This window comes from Lepisosteus platostomus, chromosome 10 (genome assembly GCF_059453375.1).
Source record: "Lepisosteus platostomus isolate fLepPlt1 chromosome 10, fLepPlt1.hap1, whole genome shotgun sequence".
Lineage (NCBI taxonomy): Eukaryota > Metazoa > Chordata > Actinopteri > Semionotiformes > Lepisosteidae > Lepisosteus > Lepisosteus platostomus.
The window spans coordinates 40,796,601-40,820,700 of record NC_142620.1 but is presented as its reverse complement, the minus strand read 5'-3'; the positions used below and the strand labels follow the sequence as shown (position 1 = coordinate 40,820,700).

The 24,100-nt window shown below is 37.5% G+C and overlaps 1 protein-coding gene across 2 annotated transcripts in view; it reads right to left on the bottom strand.

Moving 5' to 3' along the window:
* htr2cl2 (5-hydroxytryptamine (serotonin) receptor 2C, G protein-coupled-like 2) overlaps positions 1–24,100 on the bottom strand; it is a 168,039-nt gene that overhangs the window by 3,277 nt on the left and 140,662 nt on the right. For both annotated transcript variants that reach the window (XM_088648997.1, XM_088648998.1), the window contains one exon: positions 3,106–3,306. In XM_088648997.1, coding sequence (XP_088505123.1) covers positions 3,106–3,306 — 201 coding nt within the window. The remainder of the gene's footprint in view (positions 1–3,105; positions 3,307–24,100) is intronic.

The window sequence follows — 24,100 nt, the reverse complement described above, 5'->3', positions numbered from 1 at the left end:
TGTTGTCAGCACATTGACTGCAGAAAAAGCCTTCACAATTTTTAAGGCTTCATCAGAAGTGGTCTAAATCATGGTCCTACTGTCATTTACTATTAAAGCTCTTCCTTTCTATGCTGTCATAAATCATTCTGAGCACTGGAGGGAAATGAATTGAACAGGTTTCCATTGTGCAGAGCATTTATTCATGCACTTTGGGAGAGAAAGATTAACGCAACAATGAGCAAAGGGCTGCCAGGTTGCGCACATTTACAGTGTACCAGGTAGTCATTAGTAGAGGCGAAGGGATAGTGAGTGAAAGAATGGAAATGGAAATGACCCCAGGAGTGCTCTCTTCTCTCATCCACATTCACACCAGCTTCTGCCTTACTGAGCACCTGTCCAGCACAGAAAAGGTCTGCAAATCAACACAGCGCTTTCAGAGCATCTGGCGACAACTTTGGAATCACAATAGCACCAGTATGATTTTGTTGTGTATTATGAAGATCAATATTATTAATATAATATATTATTAAGTAAATGTTTTCTCAATTAATAGAATTTAAATATATAATATTATTAAATAGTACTGTTTAATTTGTATGTGAAACAAGATTTAACCTGGTGGTGGCACAGTGGTTAGCATTGCTGCCACGCAGTACTGGAGCCCTGGATTCAATTCCATACCTGGGGTGCTATCTGAGTGGAGTTTGTATATTCTATTGACTAAAACTAGCCCTGGTGTGAGTGTGTGTGGGTTTGTTCCTGTGTGTGTCCTGTGATAGGCCGATATCCCATCCAGGATGTATTTTGCCTTATGCGTGTTGCTTGCTGAGATAGGCTCTGGCTCCCCAGTGGCCCTGAATTGGATGAAGCAGTTAGAAAATGAATGGAAAATTATTGCATCCTTATTTAATACACTATGAAAACGGTTTGAGAAAACGTAGGGGACAGGTTAATTTTCTGTACCTGCCCATACTGTATAAGACTTTAAATTTAAAAAGAAGTCTATTTTAGCGACTGAACAAGACTAGTAAATACCTCTAAGACTTACTGTAACAACTGAATATTCTGTTTCTGTTCTATTTAGATATCATTATATTTAAAGTACGTCTAAAAAATAAAAATTATATGTACTTGCAAGTGAGAAAATACTGTTTACCTAAACCCAGGACATTCAGTTACTTGTGGCAACCTGAATTAATTTTTCAGAAAGACAAAGTCAAACCAAACAAACTAAACATACCCAACGTGGCTTTGATAATCTGCAAAACTACTTTCTCTGATGATATTCTACATTAATACGGATTCCCAGGAGCAGCATAAACGCACACATCTCTGAGATGATAAAATGTGAATTCTAGCATACACCTCTGTGGTTTATGTTGCTTGAAAGAGAAAGACACTATTGATTAGTCTCCCACTGTGTCCATAGAAGTATCCTTTTGCAAAAAGTGTAGATTGAACATAAAAGCCATGTTCTGCCCATTTGGTCAATAATCATGAAAAAAATAGTTTTAGGTAGAAAAGTAGAAAAGGTACATGATACTTTTTATTTAAACAAACTGACCTAGCTTGCAGAAACAGAATCATATTGTTATGTCCAAGATTAAGCTTGTTATTGTATTATAAATTGGAGGATATGCGGACTGCCACTGTATAGCAGATGAATCCGTTTCAAGTTTAACAGCTGCATCCTGTTGAATATTTTAATTCAGTTACCTTATTCTGGGTATAACACACAGAGAGATATGGGAATTAAAATGATATATTTTTTTTTCCTGTGCAATGAGAATGTGTCTCTTAGCTTTACATACTGTACATCGATTCAGAACAAAGGGATGACTCATACAGTATATTACCATCCTTGTTTATTGCTGAATTTTCTAAGAACTTAAAGAACAGTTCAAACTAATTAATGCTACTAAACATAAAACAGAATAGAATCTGTGAATCAATGGCATGAAAGAAAGATAAAAGTACCTGAAAAGAGAGGAAAATGGTTTTGTCTACAATATTTAATATTCTAAATATCCTAATGTCCTTTAGAAGTTTATGAAAGATGTTTCTGGCCATCAATGATTTGCAGCATTTGTAGAATACAAAATGATAGTGGTAGTGATGGTGGGGGGAGCTGGATCAAATTTTGACAGATTAATTTGAGACGGGATTAGTGAGATGGTCGGGTTTAATGTCTAACTTCAAGATGTATAATTATAATTAAAAAATTAGACACATTCGTTAATCAAACCTGTTTTGAGACTCAAACAATGCTGTCTTACAAGTGTCTTGTATGCAAATACAAGAACCAGTTTCAGTTTTCATTGCATCCAAAGAGCTGTCAAGATGGTGATGCCCTTACTCCATCCCATCATACTATGATCTCTCCTCACTTCTTCCTGTACCCACAATAACTGTACTCCTACACCACTACATGGACGACAACTGAGTATAAGCCGAAACTGTACTTAAAACTGTACTATTGTACTATTTATTAATTATTTTTGCACTGTTCGCCGTATTACCTTTGCAGCTGTTTTTGTCCTGTTTGTATACTTTTTTCTGTTTGTGTATTTGCAAAGTTTTTGTCAATTTTGCACGGGAACCATACTGTTGTTTATACAGTACTGTCATTGTTATTGTATTTCTGTCTATTGTCTGGTCTGCTGTTCTATTTATATACCGCACCTGAGAGACTAATGAGAAACACTTTTCACTATACTATGCCCCTGTGTAAGTATAATGACAAATAAAGTTGAATTGAATTGAATTGAATCTGAACCTATTTGGTAACGCTTTATTTGAATGTTGCAGTATATTGGCGTCATAATCCCTTCATAAGTACTACACAGGACATTACAATCACATGCATAATGCAAATTCCATTAGTTGTAGCAACATTTATAGCACTTGGTACAATGTTAAGCTAAAAAAAGTAATGCCTTCTTTATGCACACATTATGATGTTATGTCATTTGTGCATGCCCTTGCATTATGTGTGTGATTAGAACATCTTGTGAAGCAGTTATAAAGGGATTATGAGGCCATTACAAAGCAACATTAAAAGAAAGCATTTCTGTTTATTTCTACAATTATTCAATAGCTGGGATGGCACCATGCATTATTTACCAATGGATATGGTCCAGACCGCAGCAATCTTCATCATGGCCTTCGTGCGCGAATTGAAACGGCTGTGCTCAATGGGATTCCGAATGGCCACATAGCGGTCAAGAGATATGGCACACAAGTGCATGATAGAGGCAGTTGAAAAAAGCACATCCAGGTAGATCCAAATGGGACACAACTTGTGGGGCAAAGGCCAGACGTTACCTGCAAGAACAAAATGCAACTAGAATTAGACTGGGATCCAGCAAAGAGAGTCTCATTTTCATCATTGCTTCTTATTAATAGGGAAGATCAGTCATACCAGAAAAGCATTATAACTTTTTAAAGGTTCCTAGAACTATCATCAGTATTTTTTCTGAGTAAAAGTTGCTAAGACTGATTTCAGATAACCCCAGCAGAGCTGCCATCATGTCACCACGTCTGTGCGACACTTCCACGCCAGAATGAGCATTAGCTTGTGAAATACATCAAACAAATACACTTACAGGTCACTCTGAGAGACAGTGTACATGACAGCCAAAACTTAGACATTAACATCTTCAACTTTTTATCAGATATTCCTAATGTATTTCATTTATATACTTTTATGCAGCTTTTGACAGGTTACAGAATTAGTAAGGCAATTAAAAACGGATTGAAAAGGGAACATTCAGTGTCTGCAGGTAAAAGGACATTATGGCCTTGCAGAACTCCAGTGATTCATTTCAAGAATAACTGAAATAAGAGGAAAGTGAAGAAAAAAAAACAGTTCAGAGCTGTGCTGCCCTTTTGTGTGGAATAGAATGTGAAGCTGTTATCTTCTATATCCTAAACTGTTCACTTTCTCATTTCTTGCAACATGATCCCTGTGATTATGGCTTCTTAACTGAAGCCTACGAATATTACATTTGGATTAAGAATTTTGTCTGGGTAATCTCATAATCTATTGCTGCTAATCTTTTCTAAGAATAAGTCCTCCATGTATCTGAATTACCAGTCAAGACTACTGTTGTATCCTAATATGACTAGGGTGAGTACTCCACATACTGTACTTTATTTTTTAGTACATGCACAGTATACAGAAAGCATTATCCTTATACTGTAGGTAGGTGGGTCTCCTTTTCAGACCATAAAGGCCCATGGCGAATGGGGGGCAAGGGCCACCATTTTTCTTGACCATCTGACACTGGAGGTGGAGGTGATGTGGTCAGCATCATGCTCCAGCCGGCCTATTACTCCTGGAAGGATTAACCCCCGGTACTTATTTGGAAAGCAGGCTGAGTGGACCTGGGAGCCGTCTGGAAGGAATTAGAGCAAGCTACATCGCTTGCCCCTACCTGCGATTGAACCCAGGACCTTCCTAGTCAGCAGCTAGACACCCTTATCCTTATAACCATTGCTTTTAAATATACTCATACTCATACTCATTTCTTTAATTCCACGTGTATTGTACAGTGCACACTTCCACATATATGCATTTCAATTATTTGCAATAGGACATTTTCCAAATTCTTTCTCCTTTTAATGAAGAAATCAATGAAGGCATTCTTTCTACCAACCTTTTAGTACAATTTAGTTTCAAAATATAATACAGACAGAAAGGAACCCAAAGAGGTTGAAAATAAGAAAATGAAGAAAGGGACTAATTGAACCAGTTATAAATGCAAGAAAAACACTTAGCCATATCGTCTAGTTTGCACCACCAAAATATAATATACGGAGCTATGATGCATCTACTGCACTTGCATGTGAATACAACCAATCTCTCACATTTACAGTGAGTGACCAGAGTCTATGACAGGGATGGTCAATAGCTCTCATTAATGACCTGAGGCTCTTAATGAGCTAAATCAGTTTATTATGGGATTAATGGGGCAAGTGTTCGATTTATCCCAGTTCTTTTGATGCCAGTGTTTTGAACAGATGTAGAAAACAGTATACAGTATGAAAAATAACACAAATAGAAGGGCTCAGAAAAAATACTATAATGTGCTTTCCTCTTTCCAGTTTATTTGATGAAGATGTATCTTATTTTGTCTGTTTTCTCCTAGCTTGTGTTTAATTTACCCAGTAAAGTCCAAATATTAAATATTCATATGGTGTAGCAGAGTCAGATACATTTTCCATCCCCATCCTTTCTTTGAAATTAACTCTGGCTTGCCCTTCCCTCTATTAATGATAGCTGATTCTAGAAACTGACTTGCCTGTGAGAACTTGTGACCACGGATGTCAATCCTATTAAACCCCATTGGCTGGTATGCCATAAAAAGGTTTTTTAAAAACAAATACTGTGCAAAGTGGCTGAGTAAAGTCCATCAGATGAAGTTAGAATAAATGTTTAGAAAATGTATATATACACACTACTTCATATGTTATCGGATCCGGTTTCCGGGTTATCTTTAATTAAACTATTGGTCTTTAGGCTTGATGAAGTGAGATGTTCAATGCAAGGATGTATTAACAAGAAACTGCTGTCAGTCCAAATTGGAATGATTCAACCCCCCAGCATTGCAGAGACCTTAAAATGTGATGGAAATCTGCCTTCAGTGAAATATATATACAGTATACAATCTCTGCTAGAGTGCAGAAGCTGTGGAGGAACTATAGAGCAGTATTCTGTACTGATGGATCTAAAGAGTTAGAAAAGATTCAATTTAGCACACTTCAGTGCTACCTTGTTTAAGTGGAATTAAACACCATTTCTTTTTAACAAAAATGTTAACACTTTGATTGAAGAACATTTAATCATAATCACAGAACTTCCAGTTCATGCATTAACCTTTCTAACTCACATCTGTGAAATAAATATATTGTATGTCAGAATATAAAAAATGAAATAAAGTAATTTTACTAAACTTTCTCTTCTTAAATAGATAATAAAAACTTACCAATAATACCATAAACCCTGCAGAAAGGCTGGTGGATAGGAACTGTAAGACTAAAGCACTTCAGAGTGGTAGCTCTGATTAAAAACCATTAAACTAACACTGGGAGGCCTTGAGTCCATATTACATAGGAACTAAATGAGTTTTCCACCTGAGCAGTTCATGTCATTGAAATATCACAGAAACTCTTTTATAAAACACATTTTTCAAAAACTGTTCATGACTACCCACCTGTTGTTTTGTAGAACACATACTGTAGGAGTGAAATTAATTTCCTGCACATTCTTATATTTTTGCTGGAGTTATTGAATTTCTACTTAAAATATCATTTGTCATGCTACAGTATGTAGCTATGTAACTGTTTTATTATATATCTGCTGAAGTGCTACTACCCATACAAACTCCAAATAACAAGGAAATTACATACAGTACAACAAAAAAATAAAACTTTCCTTTCCTTTCTCATAAATTATACTGTACATCTGACTGCTCAAAAGTTCAAAGTAACACATACAATACAATAGTTCCTCTGCACCTTCTTCACATTTATGAAGTTGTTGAATCTGTTTAAACTTTCATTTGTTTTGTGCCAAACTGCTTTTCTCAAGCAATTTTTCTCCGAAACATAGTTTCATTATTCTGTGGGGGAAATATTCTTATGTGAATACTTATTGAGTCACGTAGCAACCTAAAGACAGTCAACAGCAATGAAAATCACAAGTATTTTATATAACAATAAATTCCCTTGGTGTGTGCTTATTGTAAGTACTGCAAGGGAATAAAACCGAATTTACCTACTGTTGAATGCAGATTCCTCTGTCATTACTGTACATAGTACTGCCATGAAACTGTGAAAGAGGCACACAAATACGTGACTTTGAATGGACATTAGATTCTTTTTAAGACTTGTGGCGAAAAGAATGTTTAGAATAATTTTTCACAATGCAATTACAGATTTTCCATTTTTTATCTGTCTCTTATTTTCTCTTTTGGAATCAGATAGTGACTGGATTGATTGATCCTACCAAAGCAAATGAACTGGGTAAATCTTTTACTGCTACAGCCTTGCCAATATGCTGTTGGATTTCAATGCAACATCAAGTTGTACTTTGATATTTACCTGTAAATCTAGCAGATGATATGTTTTGTCCCACTTGAAGGCAGCAATGTCATTTTTCAGTAATGTATATTTCTGCGGTATTTCAACAAAACAAAATCTTTCTACATAGAAAACCCAGTGTTATGGAATATCTTTTTATATGAAGATCAGTCATTCATACTGATAACTATCCATCCGTTTTCTAAACGCTTAATCCAATGTTGGTTCGTGGGGGAGCTGGAGCCATTTCCAGCAAGCAATGAGCGCAGGGCTGGATACACTCTGGATGGGACATCAGTACTTCACAGGTCACACACAGACATAGACTGTAAGGCACACACTTACACCAAGGACAATTTTCCCATACTTAACCTACCAGTATGTAATCTTTGGATTGTGGGAGGAAACCAGAGCAACTAAAGCCCATGCCAACATGAGGAAAATGTACAAATTCCACACAAATAGCACCCCAGGAACTGAACCCAAAGCTCCAGCACTGTGAGGCAGCAATGCTAACCACTGCACCACAGTAGCACCTGTCACACCCTCTGTTTTGTGTGGTTTGTCTCCCTGGTCTTTCCCAGGTTTTTGTCTGTTGTGTTTGTGCTTGTGTACTTTTTTGTTTTAGTCTCCAGAGCTCTTCTCTACCCCCCCTTCCTCCACTCAATAAAGGTTTATACCCCGGAGGAAGGGGTAGCTCTCAGCCGTGGATTCCCGGAGGTTTCCTTTCAGTTAAATGAGGTTTTTCCTCCCCCCAGTGCTGTGCAGCTCATTTCTTTGTATGGGCGTCGGGAGCCGCCCATGAAGGGGGGGGTACTGTCACGCCCTCTGCAGCCAGAGGGCGCTCCTTCTCTGTCCTGTCCCTAGTTTCCGGTCTGCTGTCCTTCCTGTCCCTCTCTTTCCCTTGGGCTATATATTTCCTGGTCTTGCACTCTGTCCTCGCTCAGCATTGAGGTTCGGATGTCCTGAGACCCGTCTAGCACCAGGGCGCCCCACGTCCGCTCCCTGAGGGCATAGGTTTCTATACGGCATTCCTGAACTCTTTGCACTATGAGCCCGGGCCTTTTTCCCGTCTCGCCGCTACGCATATGGGTCTTTTTCCGCTCTCCTGCTCCCCACGGTTAGTCCCTTTGGACGTCCGTGACAGCACCCTTATACAGATATCCATACAATTAAACAATAATTCCGATGTGCTCAAGCACTTATAAATTGTAATGAAAACGGAAAAGGAATTATTTAAATGTTCACAAAGATTATTCATTAAATTAACTATTTCTGCAACTACATTTGAGGGGCAACTTCAAAAGGTTATGTCCCTTTTTGAGCGTTATTTGCAACTGTTGCTTCTGTATAACTTGTATGAAGGAGATCAAAAATAGTATAAGGATATTTATTATTTTATTGAAAAGATGCTTTGATTCCTGAGCTGTGAAAATTGGATATCAAATGGTACTGTGTTTGCAAAAATATTTCTGAAATCTTTCATAACTACAGTGCCAATAATGACTGTTTTATACAAACTGTTCCTTAACCTCCAATTTTCATACTTACCCTGCTTCTGAGAACAGTTCAAATAATGGATTGAGTATATCATATTATTTAAGTTAATTTCTTTTTTAAGGGCAGATAAAAAATAGGCTGTTACATTGAAATGTAAAATACATGTCCTGTGGTCTTTTAAATTGTGTGCAATAAGTCAATACACTTACTTTAGCAAAGGGGATCACAGTAGTCACTACCATATTTTGCTAAACTACCTGTTAGTAGGATGGTGGAACACTGCTTGATTGGAGACTGTATAAGAATACTATCATGTTTGTGAACCATGCTCATGATTTCACTTTACTTTAGTAATTCCATAGCATTGTCCATCACTTCTATTGTGTAAGTTGCTACATTCCAAGTTAAGTCTTGTATCTGATACTAAAAAAAACAAATAACAATGATTAAAGATTGGAAAGCAAGGAAATAAAGATAACATGGCTCTCCATGTTATTTTATTCAGGATCGAGAATGTCCCTATAGTGTGACAGCTTTGGTTCTGGAGTGTATGAGAAATTCTTGAGTAATAGTACCTCAGTTCTACACTGCAATAATCCCTTTGTGTTTTTTTTATGGAGCCTTTTTGATCAAGTCAAAAAGACAAAGGAATCTAAATTCACAGTTTGAGAAATGGAGTGGCAGTACAAAATGATAAGCTACAAAGTATGCTCTTAACAAAGCTATAAAATTTATATAACATTCTACAGATATCGGTGGGGTTAGTTAATAAAATCAGTCTCTTACATAACTGTTTATAAGGTTTTGAAAATGCAGATTTAGAAATTGGGATAGGCCATCAAGCTTGAGCAAAAAAGGGTTGCTTCTTCGGTACCCTAGTTTTGAAAGGGCAGAAAGTCAAAGCAGTATTTCAGCAGTAAAAATCTATAAGATACAGTATACTATAAAATGTACTTATGCTACAGCCTATAAAATGTGTTGATAAACCAATAATATGTAATACATATCACCAAAGAGAATTATGAAATTGCACAATGTTGAAGTTGCTGGTAGTATTTAAATGACAAAATAACAATTAAAAATGTTTACTCTTCCTTGCGCTATGAACATTCTATATCTTTATTTCAACAGAACAAAAGCAATATTTTGAAATTCTTGAGGAACGTGTCACGATCGTAATCTCTCCTCTTAATGGCGCTCCGGCTCTTTCATATTTTACCTGATTACTTTCACCTGCCCCCCTGTTCTGCCCCTCCTTATTTAAGCCTGGAGCTCTCACTATTCTGGACTCTGCATTGGGAGATGGACGCCTGAAAGCCCGCCTACGAGCAGGTCCATGAGAGACCCAACAGTATAGGCTTCATCACGACATTCTGAGCATCTGAGTCTGGGGCTCGGAGCACCTGGCCTCGTCAACCTGTTTTTATTCCCTGTCCTTGTCCCAGATCCTGTTCTGGTATTTAACCATATCTTGTTTTCGTCTTGGATGGATCACTCGATTTGGACCTTGGACTTCGCACCGGATTTCCCCCCGGACCCTATGGACTTATTTGCCTTGGCCACGCCCCCCGAGCACCAGTTCACCGTCGTCACACCCCCCTATTTGTCAACCCCTCCTGATCCTTGTCGTCTCCTCCCTTTTGTCCATCTCCACTTACTTCTGGATTATACCGTTTGCACAGGGTCTTGAACTACGCTTCGTGGGAGCCTGGACCGGCTCCTGTTACAGAACCATTATCTTAAAGATACCGTACCTCAACTTGCCAACACAACACTATATAAGGACAAGTCCAAAAAGTGGAATAAGCAAAGGAATTTGTCAAAATGAAACAAAATATGGTCTCAGCAACAATCTTGTAAATCTGTAGTTATTCCCACACCCTCTGCTATACCTCAGGGTCCTTTATGAAAACCAACTCTGAGAAAAAGTGAAATCATTCTTTTACCACACAGTATGCTTTCAGTATCGTGGCTTTTCTATTGCCACCCGTCACAATTCAGAGAACAGACATCCCTAAAGTTCCTTTGATGAGTATTATAACCATGCCAGCAGAGTTTGATTTTCAAGGGCCACACAGTGTGGCAATTACTGCACTTCAATCAAATCATGTGAAAAGTTTCTCATAAGCTATTTTTTATCAAATAAATTCCAGCAGGTTTTAACAAATGCTCTGTGTTATAGCTTCTTCTGTCATATGGCAAGCTGGTGGAAAGTATTAAACCCTGAAATATCAACCCAATGAATACCATTATAACCAGAGAGACAAATGTAGGATTAAAGTCCAAATGAATAGTGACATATTAAATAAAGAGCTCAACCTTCCATGAATAACTTTCCTGTCCTCAGCCTATTTAGAACAGTATACTGATTTCACCTACTGTATGTGGCCTACTGTTTATTGGGCAACATCTTAGGGGATTGTATCTGGTTACAGTGTAGGTGATGTTGCTTCATGTGAAAAAAGAGAGGAAATAAATCGATCACATGTAAAAAAGAATACTATAGTACTTAATATCTTTAGATCTAAACATGCTGTATTTCTAATAACTCTAGCACATACCTTAGGGTTTATCTTCTCTACAATAATTTTCTCAAGTATTTCTCAAGTGATTTAGAGATGCCTAGGAATGTCCAGGACTGAGGGACTGAGAAGTCAGTCTTTTTTTACAGATTTTTATTTATTCCAATCATATGATGTAATCCACAATAGTTTGATATAGATTTATCCTTAAAAACAGTTATTTCAATAACTGGCAATAACTGGTTTTAAAGATAAATAACTGGTTGTTTTCACTTTGTAAAGTACAGACACATGCATCCAAAGTATTCCACATGTTAACACATCTTCTGTTGATCAGGCTAGAGTACATTCATAAGGAGCAGCTATTTTTGAATGACTTCTTTGAGATGAAAAATGCTACATAAATGCAAGTGATTCTCCATTATTATTATGGCAGTGGGAGTAAGGTATTGTCTAAGAAACCAAAAAGAGTTGTTTGATCCATAACAGCTAACTATATGCCATTTTAAAACAAGAATCAAGCTGCAATTACTATTTAATTAGTGTTTTAATGGTAGTAAGGATGACTTTCGGTATAAGGATGAATATAATATTCCTGATGCCGAGGGACCTATTTATTACAAAATCTTCTATTTTACATTTGAAAAATGTGAAATATTTTGAGGGACAGACACTCAAAAGAGACCAAACAATATGAGATGTTTTTAACCTTATTATTTTATCAAAGTTTCAAACTGCACTATAGTCTAATACTTTTTTTTGCACAGGCTTGCTTAAAACTGTCTTTTGGACAACAGCATTATTGCTTATTGTAGACCAACGTCATCAGCTATACTGTAGGATGAACCGTCCTTCTGGTGAGAAGATAAACCAAGTTCCAGCCTACTTGGCCATTAAAAACCCAATGACTCTTTTCAAAAGAGTAGGGATGTTAGTCTGAGTGTTCAGTCTGGTTAAATTCCAGGTTGGCCTCCCTAAAGTTACTCCTTAACTCAATTGATAAAGTAGTTTTTCATCTGATATGGTCTGTAGTGGAGAGTAATAGCTGCTACACATCACCTAGATGGGTGGTGCACTTCTGTCCCCTCTGATGTAAAGCTCTGTGAGATTCTTTTGGATGAAAGATGCTATATAAGTGCAAGGAATTATTATCAAAATGGTTTCAGCGCTTGCCAGTAAGGTTGGTAACTTCATAAAAGGTTTAAACTTTTTAGAAACCTGGTTTGCAGTAACAGATCATGTTTGTTTTCAAGGGACCAGCACTGCAACTACTTTGACCAAATGAGATAAATGAGATCAAATACTTCACTATCACACCCAAAAGGGACATTTTGCCACATATCAAATTTCTTCTTATGCTTCTAGCACTAGAACAAGAAACATTAGGGAGTTAAAAATATCAAAATGCACAAGGTCCTAGGCACATCTAGAGATGCAGAATCATAAACCATGTACAGTAAGTAGGCTGCCTGTTTAAAACCACTCAACCTTAGAGAACCTTAGGGAAAAAATGCTTCACAGACAATCTGTCCCAATGCCATATTCAAATAATCTGTCGCCCACATCCAATTTGCATATTTTATTTAAAACACCTTCAACAGAAGAGCAAGCATTTTCCCCTCAATCTGAGATATTCAACACATAATGAATGTACTGGGAAAAAAAATGATTTGCTCTCCAACAAGGTATGCTTGATGACAAAACTGAAGGAATCTAATGCAATATTAATCACTTTTGCACATTTATACAAACTGAGGGAATTGGACACTGAGCTTTGCAGGAAGAAGTTGGCTGAGCAAATTCCTTCATTGCAATGGAAATACCACTTATCCCAAGTTTATGTTCTTATATAGCAGTAAGCTTGATTTCTGACTTTGCTAACCTTCTCACAAAATGTTTAAATCAATTAGGACGTATTTTAGTTTGCTTTTAATTAATTTAGCTTTATCCTACCTTGTGTAAAGGAAGGAATAGTAAAAAAACATATAGTACCTATGGTCTTAAACAGCATTTTTGACCTAAACATGAAGAAAAAAACACTTAGACATTTAGACATTAATTCTTAACAGATTCCTAACATGTTTAGCATATTTACAGCAACACTTCAAAATGTCTTCAAATGTAATCAAATGTAATCAAAACAGTAGTTAACCAATGATACAAGTGCTGATAAAATGTGACAACAAAATTTGGCTAAATAATTTATGTATGCAGTAACTCATAAATATATTCACTCATGAATGCAACAACTATTCTCATAGTCTGTACATGTGATGAAGACACCATTTGCTGAATTCTATAAAAAAAAAAACATGTGAGAACATGTGAGTTATTCGGCCCTGATAGGGATAATGTCAAAGATGAAAATGAGCCACAGCACAATATTTTCAGCACGAAACTTTTCCTAAAAACATTTTGTGGTGAATAGCAACGTATTACAATAATTCATTACATAAGCTTGTTACTAATATAAGATTGAATTGGAAGCTACGCGACTCAAAAACAGATTAAAAAAATGTTTTTGTTAAGCTATTGGTGAGGTTGCCCTGGTGCAGGTGACATACAGTACTGTAACACTATTATGTACATTCACTGTGGCCCACACCATGTTTAAACATTGAGAATTTGCTATAACTAAGTAAACGTGCTACATTTCTTTATGCACTGAACGTGCCATTTTCTATCACAACAATAACTTGTTTATCATGGGATTAATATTGTTACAGTAATTTAAGTTAAGTAAGGATGATAACTGTATGATGAAAATATACTAAAAAGTGACTTCTCTTCACTGCCTTTTATTCATTGTGTTGATAGCAGAACTGACATATTGAAGTAGTACCACAATCTGTTTTCCCTCTAAGCTGTGTGTAGTTATGCAGTAATTTTGAAGGTAAAATGCTCAAAATATTGTAGATTGTTTAGGAAATTTTAAGACTTCAATTATCTATAAATCAGTGAAGGCTTAGAGAGAGTTAGAGAGAAAGAAAAGAAACAAAGAATGAAGGAAAGCAGGTAGTAACCCATGACACGAACAAAATATCATACAATCATTGTCATATGAGTTTCTATATATTACTGGAATCAACACAGCTGGTGGCATACAGTTGTAGTTCTATGCTTTTTTCAATTATGCACAGAACCACCCACTTCTCAGGAGTCACTGTCAAGGCAGTGTTTTTACATTATTATTTGAAATGCTTTTGTGCTAATTGACTACTCTCGTCAAGCGTGGCAAATGAAACTGACAGATCTTTGCCTCATTTTATCATCATCACACTGTGTGTGCGACTGCTTCAACATGTCCAGCTAGATGAGACACTCATGAATCCCGAAAACCCAACAGATTTCAAATGGATAGTGAAGAAAAGGTGTACTTACGCACTTTGGGTCTCAGAAAAAGAGCAAAGAGCTGAGGAATGGCTTTCACTCAGCCAATAGCCAATAGTCGAGCCGAACACAACTGATTCTATCTGTGGTTTAAACTGTTAGACATTTTTCATTTTTACCTACTCCTCCACTGGGGTTGTGTGCAAAATTTGCTCTGAGGCTAATGCTAAAAGATATTTTTCAACTGGAAAAACGTAAACAGAATGCAAAATTGATTACCTAAAATGCCCTTTACAGAAGAAAAGCTACTATCATGTAGTTAAGACTTTGCAAAATAGAAAGTGTGGAAGGGACATTAACTATTGCCCTCATTCAAGTGTATTCCAGAGAAATCTGATCCTGAGAAAGTTCAAATAAACTAAGCAAATAGAGACCAATAGATCAGACATCTGGGCAGAATGATGTACCATTGCTGCCTTGCAGCGTTGAGGTCATGGTTTTAATTTTAGACCTGGGGTGGTATCTGTGTAGAGACTGAATGTTCTCCACTGTCCATGTGAGTTAACTCCAGGTACTCCAGTTTCCTTCCACAGTCCAAAGACACAATAGTAGTTTAATTTGCTTCTGGGAAAAATAACCCTGGTGTCTGTGTGTGCCCTGCAATGGACTGGTGTCCCATCTAGGTTGTATCCCACCTCGTGGCTGTTGCTTGCCGAGATAGGCTCTGGCTCGCCCGTGATCCTGTATTGGATGATGCAGTTAGAATATGGATGGAAGTATAATATCTATTACAACTAAGGTTATCTCAACAATTATAACTAAAATAGAAGATCACCTATATGGGAATAATGTCCTATCAAACAGTCAACATAGATTTAGAAAGGTACTGTAGGTCTTGCTTGACTAACTTGTAAGAGTTCTTTGAACAAGCAACAAAAGCAATAAATACATTTTTTAACATGATATGGAATATTTTCAGAAGGCTTTTGATAAAATTCCCCATTAAAATATTAATTCACAAATTGCAGGTGGCAGGCATTCAGGGAAACATGAGTGTCTGGATTGAGAACTGATTATTAAATGAACTTTCACTCCTCATCACTGCTCACTGTGCATGAGGGCTCCTATGGCCAGGAGGTAATCCCTCAGCCAAGCAGGTTAAGACAAATTTTAGACTTGAACTGAGAGGACTATGATGGAACTAGATACAAACATTTAAAGTCCCCAAAGACAATTGCAAAACAAACCGAAATGGTTTCTTTAGAACCAGCACTGAAACACAAACCAGAAGGCACAGGTGGAAACCCACATTTAAAACCAAAACCAGGTAGCATTACTATAGCCAAAGGGTTGTGGAAGGATGGAACAAGCTACCCAGCCATGTTTTTGGAGCTTAAAGTCTGTTTTAAAAAAATAGTTGTCTTTGGACCTCTTAATTACTAACTACCAGACATTCTTCATGGACAGAATGGTCTCCTCTTGTTTGTTACTGAGGCACGGATTGACAAGGTCCTCCTTGTTAGAAAAATGAGTCAATGCTGTCAGTGCACCAGAATCATAGTAATTTAATTAGATATGTAATATGTTTTATGCTGGAGAAGTCAGTAATACGCATTTAAATTTGTTCAGTCATTCAAGTCAGTGGTTTAGTTCAGGAAAGTGTGAGAAATGCTTGTGTCCCTAACTTCATAATTGCTGAAAGTAATGGCATTGCCATGCATAAAATTCTAATTCTTAACATCTAATGTTGGGATCAAAATGACATAATTTTCAAATCAGATATTGCTAGCATTATTCAGTTAGCTGCATGCAGCACTCAGCAATTGTGGATGCAATTCTGCACTTTAGTGCAGGCAGGATTTACAGAATTGTGATGCTATCCTCTGACAGTACCCCTGTTAGGTTAGGTAAGCTCAATGGAGCTACAACATAACTGAAGTGACTTGTACTGCATTTTGTGGAGCAACGCTGCATTAGGAGGACTAAGGGATTTATAATGCTTGGGAATATGTGCCTTGATTATGATGGAAGCTGAAACGTTGTTAAGAACAGGTTACTTAATATTGTGTAAATCAATTGTTCAGGTCTTTAAATGAACTATGCTGACTCCTGCATTACAATGTTCTCAATTCTTTTCAGATAAATGATGGTGTTTTGACGGAATACTGTACAAAGAAAACAGATTCAAATGAAAACCCAATTGCAAAATGTATTCACACAAAAAGAAATACCAAAATACCAAAATACAGAATTGCTCTAGCTGTACTTGAAGATATGTTGGAAGACCTGCTCAGCTCTGTAACATTTTATAACAGAGTAACCTCACTGTGACTGATGAACAGTGCCTTGCCAGAGCATTTTATTGTACTGCAGAAGAAAGCCGTTTTTCTTTATTTTAACTATTTGTCTAAATTTAGTACCATATCTAGTCACCATGAGCCTGTATTGGATAATGGATAATGGAAAATGGATGCATGAATCTAGTCAAATAAACAACCCTTATTTTGTTACACAGCCCCGGAGATCACTTTCACACCTTGCTTGTTTTGATAATTGGGTTTCTAGCTCTTTTTCTACAGCATTCAAATCAGCTAAATGAAGAGGAATGCAGACATCAGCTGAAAATAATTTTTAAAACAGTAACCCTGAAGGGCTAATTTTTTGAAAAAAATATATGTTAGCATTCCTAGGAAAAGCAACATAAACAGCACACAGGCATCCTCTGCGAATCCCACTGCTTATATAAGTGTAACGGAGCTCAGTGGCACTGTGTATGTTACAGCAGTTATTCCCTAGAAATCTATAATATGTATAATTTTCCAACAGCAAAAAGGTCCTGGTGGATTTTTATGCTGTCTAGGGAGAGGAGCTGCGTGTCTCTCAGACTTTGACCAACCTTGATCAAATTGCAGCAGAGGCACGGGAGAGCTGCACCTATTAAAACAAAGAATGACCAAGTTATATCTAATTCAGTTTCCATATAAGCACTAATGTCAATTCCAATTTAAGATGCTTACAGATATCTTACTTGAGGGCATTGCTTTTGTTTCCCACTTTCTTGTATTCTTTGGAGAGACTGGGTCTGAGCTATCTGATTTCTCAAGAGAAATCGAATGTTGCCAAGGTTTTGATCTGTTTTGCTTCTACTGTAAATCATCTTTATTTCTAAAAATACTTGTTTCTAAAAACTCCTCTACTTAATCTAAAACCTTAAGCCTTATAACTGTAGTAATATACTGTAATCACTGATTATGGTGCATGGTATCTGGTGTTAAATTATGATGAGATATACTGTATATGACAAAGGCACATGTTCCTAGATAATTTAAGGTGTTCGGTCATAAGAATCAATGTCTGTATCCTGCAACACAGCTCACAGGTGTTATTGTACATCTGACCCCATTTACACTGAATAATGCCCTACAGTGCCTATAAAAAGTATTCACCCCCCTTGGACTTTTTCACATTTTATTGTGTTATAGCATGGAACCATGATGTATTTAAATGAAAAGTTTTGCCACACATCAACACAAAGTACTCTTTAATGTCAAAGTGAAAAATAATGTCCAGACTTACTAAATTATTTAAAAATAAAAAGCAGAAAATAATTGAACCCATAAGTATTCAGTCCCCGAAGTTAATACTTTGTAGGACCACCTTTGGCAACTACAGCTGTGAGTCATACAGTTAGTAACTCCCAGGGACTGAAAAACTGCCAGTGTGTGCGTATCCACAGGAATGGTGACAAAACTGACCCAGATTTTTATAGGACAATACATCTGACTTCTTTTACATGTAAACTTAAGGCAATAATCAATAGCATTAACTTGAGGATCACTTTTATGGAAATAAGTACTAGTCACCAGGAAATAAAAAAAAAATATGTAGGTCTTGCTCAATCAACTTGTTAGAATACTTTGAACAAGCAACAACATGAATGGGCATTCACAATTCATACAGTATTGTAAGGTTAGGTTTCAGAAAGCTTTTAATAAAGTTGTTCATTAAAGATTAATTCTCAAATAACAGGCAGTAGGCATTCATGTGCGTTTGGATTGAGAATTGATTAGTACATAGAAAACAGAGCATAGATAAGGGCTGAGTGCTCAAAGTGGGGTGATGTAATCCGTAGAATATCACAGGGATCTGTAGTAGGAACATGGCTCTACCTAATTTATATTAACGAAAAAGTGTAGATCGTAGTATAGACAGTAAACTAGTCATGTTTGCAGATTCAACAAGCCCAAGATTATTATTAATGACTGTAGAAGCACCAAATGCAATCAAAAAAGATTTACAGTAGATAAGGCTAAGTAAACACCTAACATATCACATTAATGTCTACATTTATGTAGACAGGTGCAAGGGTTTGCTATACAGGCAGTAACTACAAATAATATACATACAAAATAGGAAACACTGAGCTAGAAGAGGCAGTTTATGAAAAAGGTCTTCATCCATCCATCATCTAAGCGCTTTATCCAATATAGTGTTGCAGGGGAGCCAGAGCCTAACTGTTATGACCTCGGGTGTCTAGGGGTAAAGGGGTGTAACATTCAGGATGGGTTTGGATGCAGGTGGGTTTCTAGTGAGGGACTTAGGAAGCGTGACAACAAAATTTCAGTGCAAAAGTGATTTATTTACCAAAAAAATTGATAAGTGACTGGTAAGTACTGTATTTACAGGACACAAAGAACACAGGGAAAAAGGAACTTGAGCGGTGCCAAAGAAAAGAAAATAACAGAACAAAATGACACTAGCTAATACAGTGAGATCTGAACTAACTTACCAAAACAAAACCACGAAACAAAAGGTCTTTGCCGTCTTCAAACACTGTTACTCACCTATACTGACTATTCAAAACCAGAAAAATACAAAGGTAGCACTTGCCCCTAACCTAGTGTGTCTAGAAAAAAACAAACCTATGTGTGCACAATGTAACCCGAAGACCTTACTTATACCTTTGACCCTGGTGTACAAGTTCACAGTTAACACTAACACGACATGAGTGAACCAGTTGCTCGGTTATGGGAAACGGTTAATATACGAAGAGACAATATACACGAGCCAAAGCTAACCACAGTTGAGCAAAAAGCTGATGACTTCTTCAGGTACATAAACTGTTGATTTTGAGTTCTGATTGGGCAGGAGTAAATTAGTAAATTGGTGATGATGTCACACTTGTAGCGATGGTGTCATGATGGACCAATGCGGGGGGGGTCGGGGGAGTACCTGAATACAGGAAGTGGAAAAAAAAACAAAACACACGGACACGCACGGGGACGTACTGTAACACTAACCCAGCAAGCAACAGGCTGACAGGCTATTTTTTACAACATATAGACAATGTGGGGAAGTAACCAAAAAGGAAAAAAGATGTTAGGAAATTAAATGTATAATTAAGATAGAATAAAAGTCAATATTAGTGAGGCCTCATTTAGAGTACTGTGCACAATTTTGTCCACCACTTTTCAAAAAAGATATTCGCTGGAATTAGTCTAGAGAAAAGCAATACGATGCATGCTGGGACATAAAGTAGTGTCCTACACTGAAAGGCTGAACCATTTTTAGTCTTGAACACAGAGGACTATAAGAAGACCTGAGACAAGCATTCTGAAACGTACTCTGCCATGTTGTTGAAACTAATACTCTGGCTTGAGAATTGATTCGTTAATAGAAAATAGAGCATAGATAAGGGCTGTGTGCCAAGAAACAGCTGAATGGGGCCCTAAGATCAATTAGCTAATAACTGCCAAAATATACTAGATGGGCCAAATGCCTTCCTCTTTTTTGTAGCCATTCTTACCTTCTTACAGTATGTAAAAAGAGTAACAACCAAAGCATGGATAAAAGGAACAGAATAAAATGTTAAAATTGCTCTTTACTGTATAATATTTGCAAAACTACAGTCATATACACTAAGAGTTAACAAAAAGGTTAATTTAAGAAACAGGCCTTTAGATCCTGCTTCTGCCTCAAAATATGAAATGATATAATGTCAAGGAAAATAATTAGGGGCTCTACAGATCAGTGAATGGAATCATTGCAGTCTAATGTGTGTAGGAGACTGATAGTTTTGTTCTGACAGATTCCCCACCCAAAGAAAATACGACCTAATGTGGCACTTTTGCTGGCAACAAGATCCTAACAGAAAGCTTTCAACGGTTCTTTTGTTAGAAACCTTTAACATTTTTATTTTTCTATCCATTTCAGTATCAAACAAAATGTGTCTTTAGGTAAATTAAAGGGAAATTGAGTCTTTTCCTATTTATGCAAAAGTCAAGACAGTAAGTCAGTATACAACATTTCAGATTTTGTTTGTTGGGTAAAATGTTGTCATTTACAACATTTGGCATTTGTGACAAACACTAGTCAAACTCAGTGGTACAGTGGTTAACATTGCTGTATCACAGCGCCAGAGCACCAGAACCCCTGACTTGGGGTGCTATCTGTGTAGTGTTTGTGTGTTATCCACACAAATGGGTTTCCTCTGGGTGCTCCGGTTTCTTCCCAGGGTCCAAAAACATACTGGTAGGTAAATTTACTTCTGGGAAAACTGGCCCTGGTGTGAGTGTGTCTGTACTGTATATGTCTTGCGACGGACTGGAATGCCATCCAGTGTGTACCCAGACTTGCTCCCCTTGTTTGCCGAAATAGGCTGCAGCTTCCCCACAACCCTGAATTGAAAGAAGTGGATAGAAAATGGATGGATGGTTTAGTGAGCCTGGGACTGTACAAAGAAAGCACATTCACACAGACACTAAGAAAATGCAAACTCAGTACCCCATCTGCCATTCATAAATGCATTATGAGGTTATTTTTGTCACATTCATTCTAAAATATTTATCTCAAAAATTGATTTTTTAGTGATGTTTACACCTCAGTTATGCGATTAGGTTGTTTGTGTGTGTAAAGGCATTTTCACTTGCCCTTTAAATATACTTATCTTTTAATTATCTAACCAATGGGCAATTTTATGTATCTCTTCTGTGCACATGTACATTAGAACACACACGCTAATATTCCTTTGACCATCTGAATACAATTTATTTGTCAAGTAAATGTGGGCAAACAGATACAATGAATAAATACGATCACAGAGGAGGGTCTAAAGTAATAAAACTGCACTAGTAAGCTGCAAGCAGTTTTAAAAGTCCCTCCTGACTTTAACAGCGTTAGTTAACTGTAAGGGAACTAGAGGAACTGTAAGGGGAAACTAGAATTACACCTAAATTTGAAGTTCATTGGCCAAGATATTTTTGAAGAAGTATAGTTAGTGTTGTGGGGCATATTTCACCAAGCAGGTGATAACCCACTGTAGGGTAAAAAAAAGTTTCACTAGAACATGGTTTAAGTCTGAAGCAGATGTTAGTGTTAGTAGTGTAACGTTGCCATAGCAAAATTAAATGTAATGTAGCTCTCTGAAGGCACCAGTTCTGTAGGGTTTGGGCATTTACTGAGACAATTATTAATTGTAGCAGTAAATCACAAAGTTGATTCTTTTGATGGCTTTAGAATCCAACCATGCGACATAACTCAAACAACGCACACACACAGGTACTAATACACGAAGATACATTTATTAATACATAGAAAATGCATATAAACCTAACAGATCTTATCGAGAGGGTTATCAGAATACAAAAGGTATATATTCAATCAGTTACAAAGTGTTACACATATCAAGAGGACATACGTTCAGTATATCATTCATTTAGACCGTTTCGTAAATTAACTTGGTTATAACTTCTACATTAGATACTCAAAACAAGTACATAACTCTTAGGAATTAAATTGATATCAACTGGTTGGGATAACAATTGAATTCTCGCGCTGTAATGCATTGAAGTTGAATACTCATCCAATCTCTGGGGATTCAGATCTCCTGCGGGCACAAAGAAACAGTTGCAGGCTGTTGCTGTCCAATCCGCGCTCTCTGGCTCGGTGCCAGGCTGTGCTGTGCGGCTTGCGACGGTGCGCTGCTGATGCTCACTGACCGGCTAGTTAGTGTTGGCTTTAACTAGCACAGTTTGTGCACAGGAGAAAAGATGACTGTGGGTCCCAGCAAGTCAGGAAGAGGACCGGTTCGTTCCTGATGAAGAGCTAGTTCTGAATAGTGATTCAGCTGTCCACAGTTCCGACCTGTTCACGAGGCCTGCTGCTGGTGCTAACTTCGGGTGGATCCTCTGGTTACTCTCTGGCAACCACCGCTCTAGACTCTTAGAACAAAGGAAAGTTCTGGCACTCGGACACACTGGCCGTTCCATGGTTGTCCGGGCTGAGTCTCAGGATAGTCAGGAGGCGGGCTGCGAGAATGTCCTGCCCTTCTGCTCCTGGGCCGTCCTGCCCTGGAATTCTCCTTTGAATTCCCTTTAGAAAAGTCCACAGAATTCTCCACTGAATCTCTTCTGAATTAATTCCAAACATGGTACTGTATCATCAGCATGTGATTACCATTCACATCTGGCATGCTGTCATTACTGTGTATAACAAGATGGCTGTCTAACTACTGTAGCGGCGAGGCTTATTAATAAGAAAGAATTAAGTGTTCTGAGCCTTCCCAAATGAGGCCCCATTTCTCTGTTCATCTCTGTGGTGCAGCCACAGAGAAACTATTCATGCAGGCTGATTTAAGATTTCCTAGGACAGCTCCCAAAGGGGGATGCACTTAGCTAAGCCTGGCTATCATGATCAATGGTCATCCATTGGCGCCTATCTGTCTAGGGAGTGCCAGATGGACATCTGGACTGCATTCCTAAGTGTCAGGAGTAAGTGACTCATATCTCACCTTGATCAACCAATCAGGGACTGGTAGGGCCGAGTAACCCACGTGGGACTCTGATGCCCATGGAACTTTCAGCCAATCAACAAGCTGAAGCCTGCAACTGTTTCTTTGAGTCCGCAGGAGATCTGAATCCCCAGAGATTGGATGAGTATTCAACTTCAATGCATTACTGCTCGAGAATTCAATTGTTATCCCAACCAGTTGATATCAATTTAATTCCTAAGAGTTATGTACTTGTTTTGAGTATCTAATGTAGAAGTCATAACCAAGTTCATTTACGAAACGGTCTAAATGAATGATATACTGAACGTATGTCCTCTTGATATATGTAACTCTTTGTAACTGACTGAATATATACCTTTTGTATTCTGATAACCCTCTCGATAAGATCTGTTAGGTTTATATGCATATTCTATGTATTAATAAATGTATCCTCGTGTATTAGTACCTGTGTGTGTGCGTTGTTTGAGTTATATCGCATGGTTGGATTCTAAAGCCATCAAAAGAATCAATTTTGTGATTTACTGCTACAATTAATAATTGTCCCAGTAAATGCCCAAACCCTACAGAACTGGTGCCTTCAGAGAGCACACTACATTACACTTTGGCGTCCCTGGGCCGTCTATGGCAACGTTACATTTTGGCGTCCCTGGACGGGCGTGGCAAGACTGAAATGAGTCAACCAAGCTGAATAATTCAATATAAAACGCTGCGGGTTTCATACACGACAATACAGTGTGCTGAAAGCCGAAAGGAAAAAAGTTCCCCTTGCTCTTTAAGCAGTGCTTGATTGTTTTGTGATCTTTTGCGATCTACCGAGTTGATTGCATATTTGATCTTGTGGTTTTCTGTGGTAAAACTGTGATTTCGTACTTAAAAGTAATACTCGTTAAGTTTA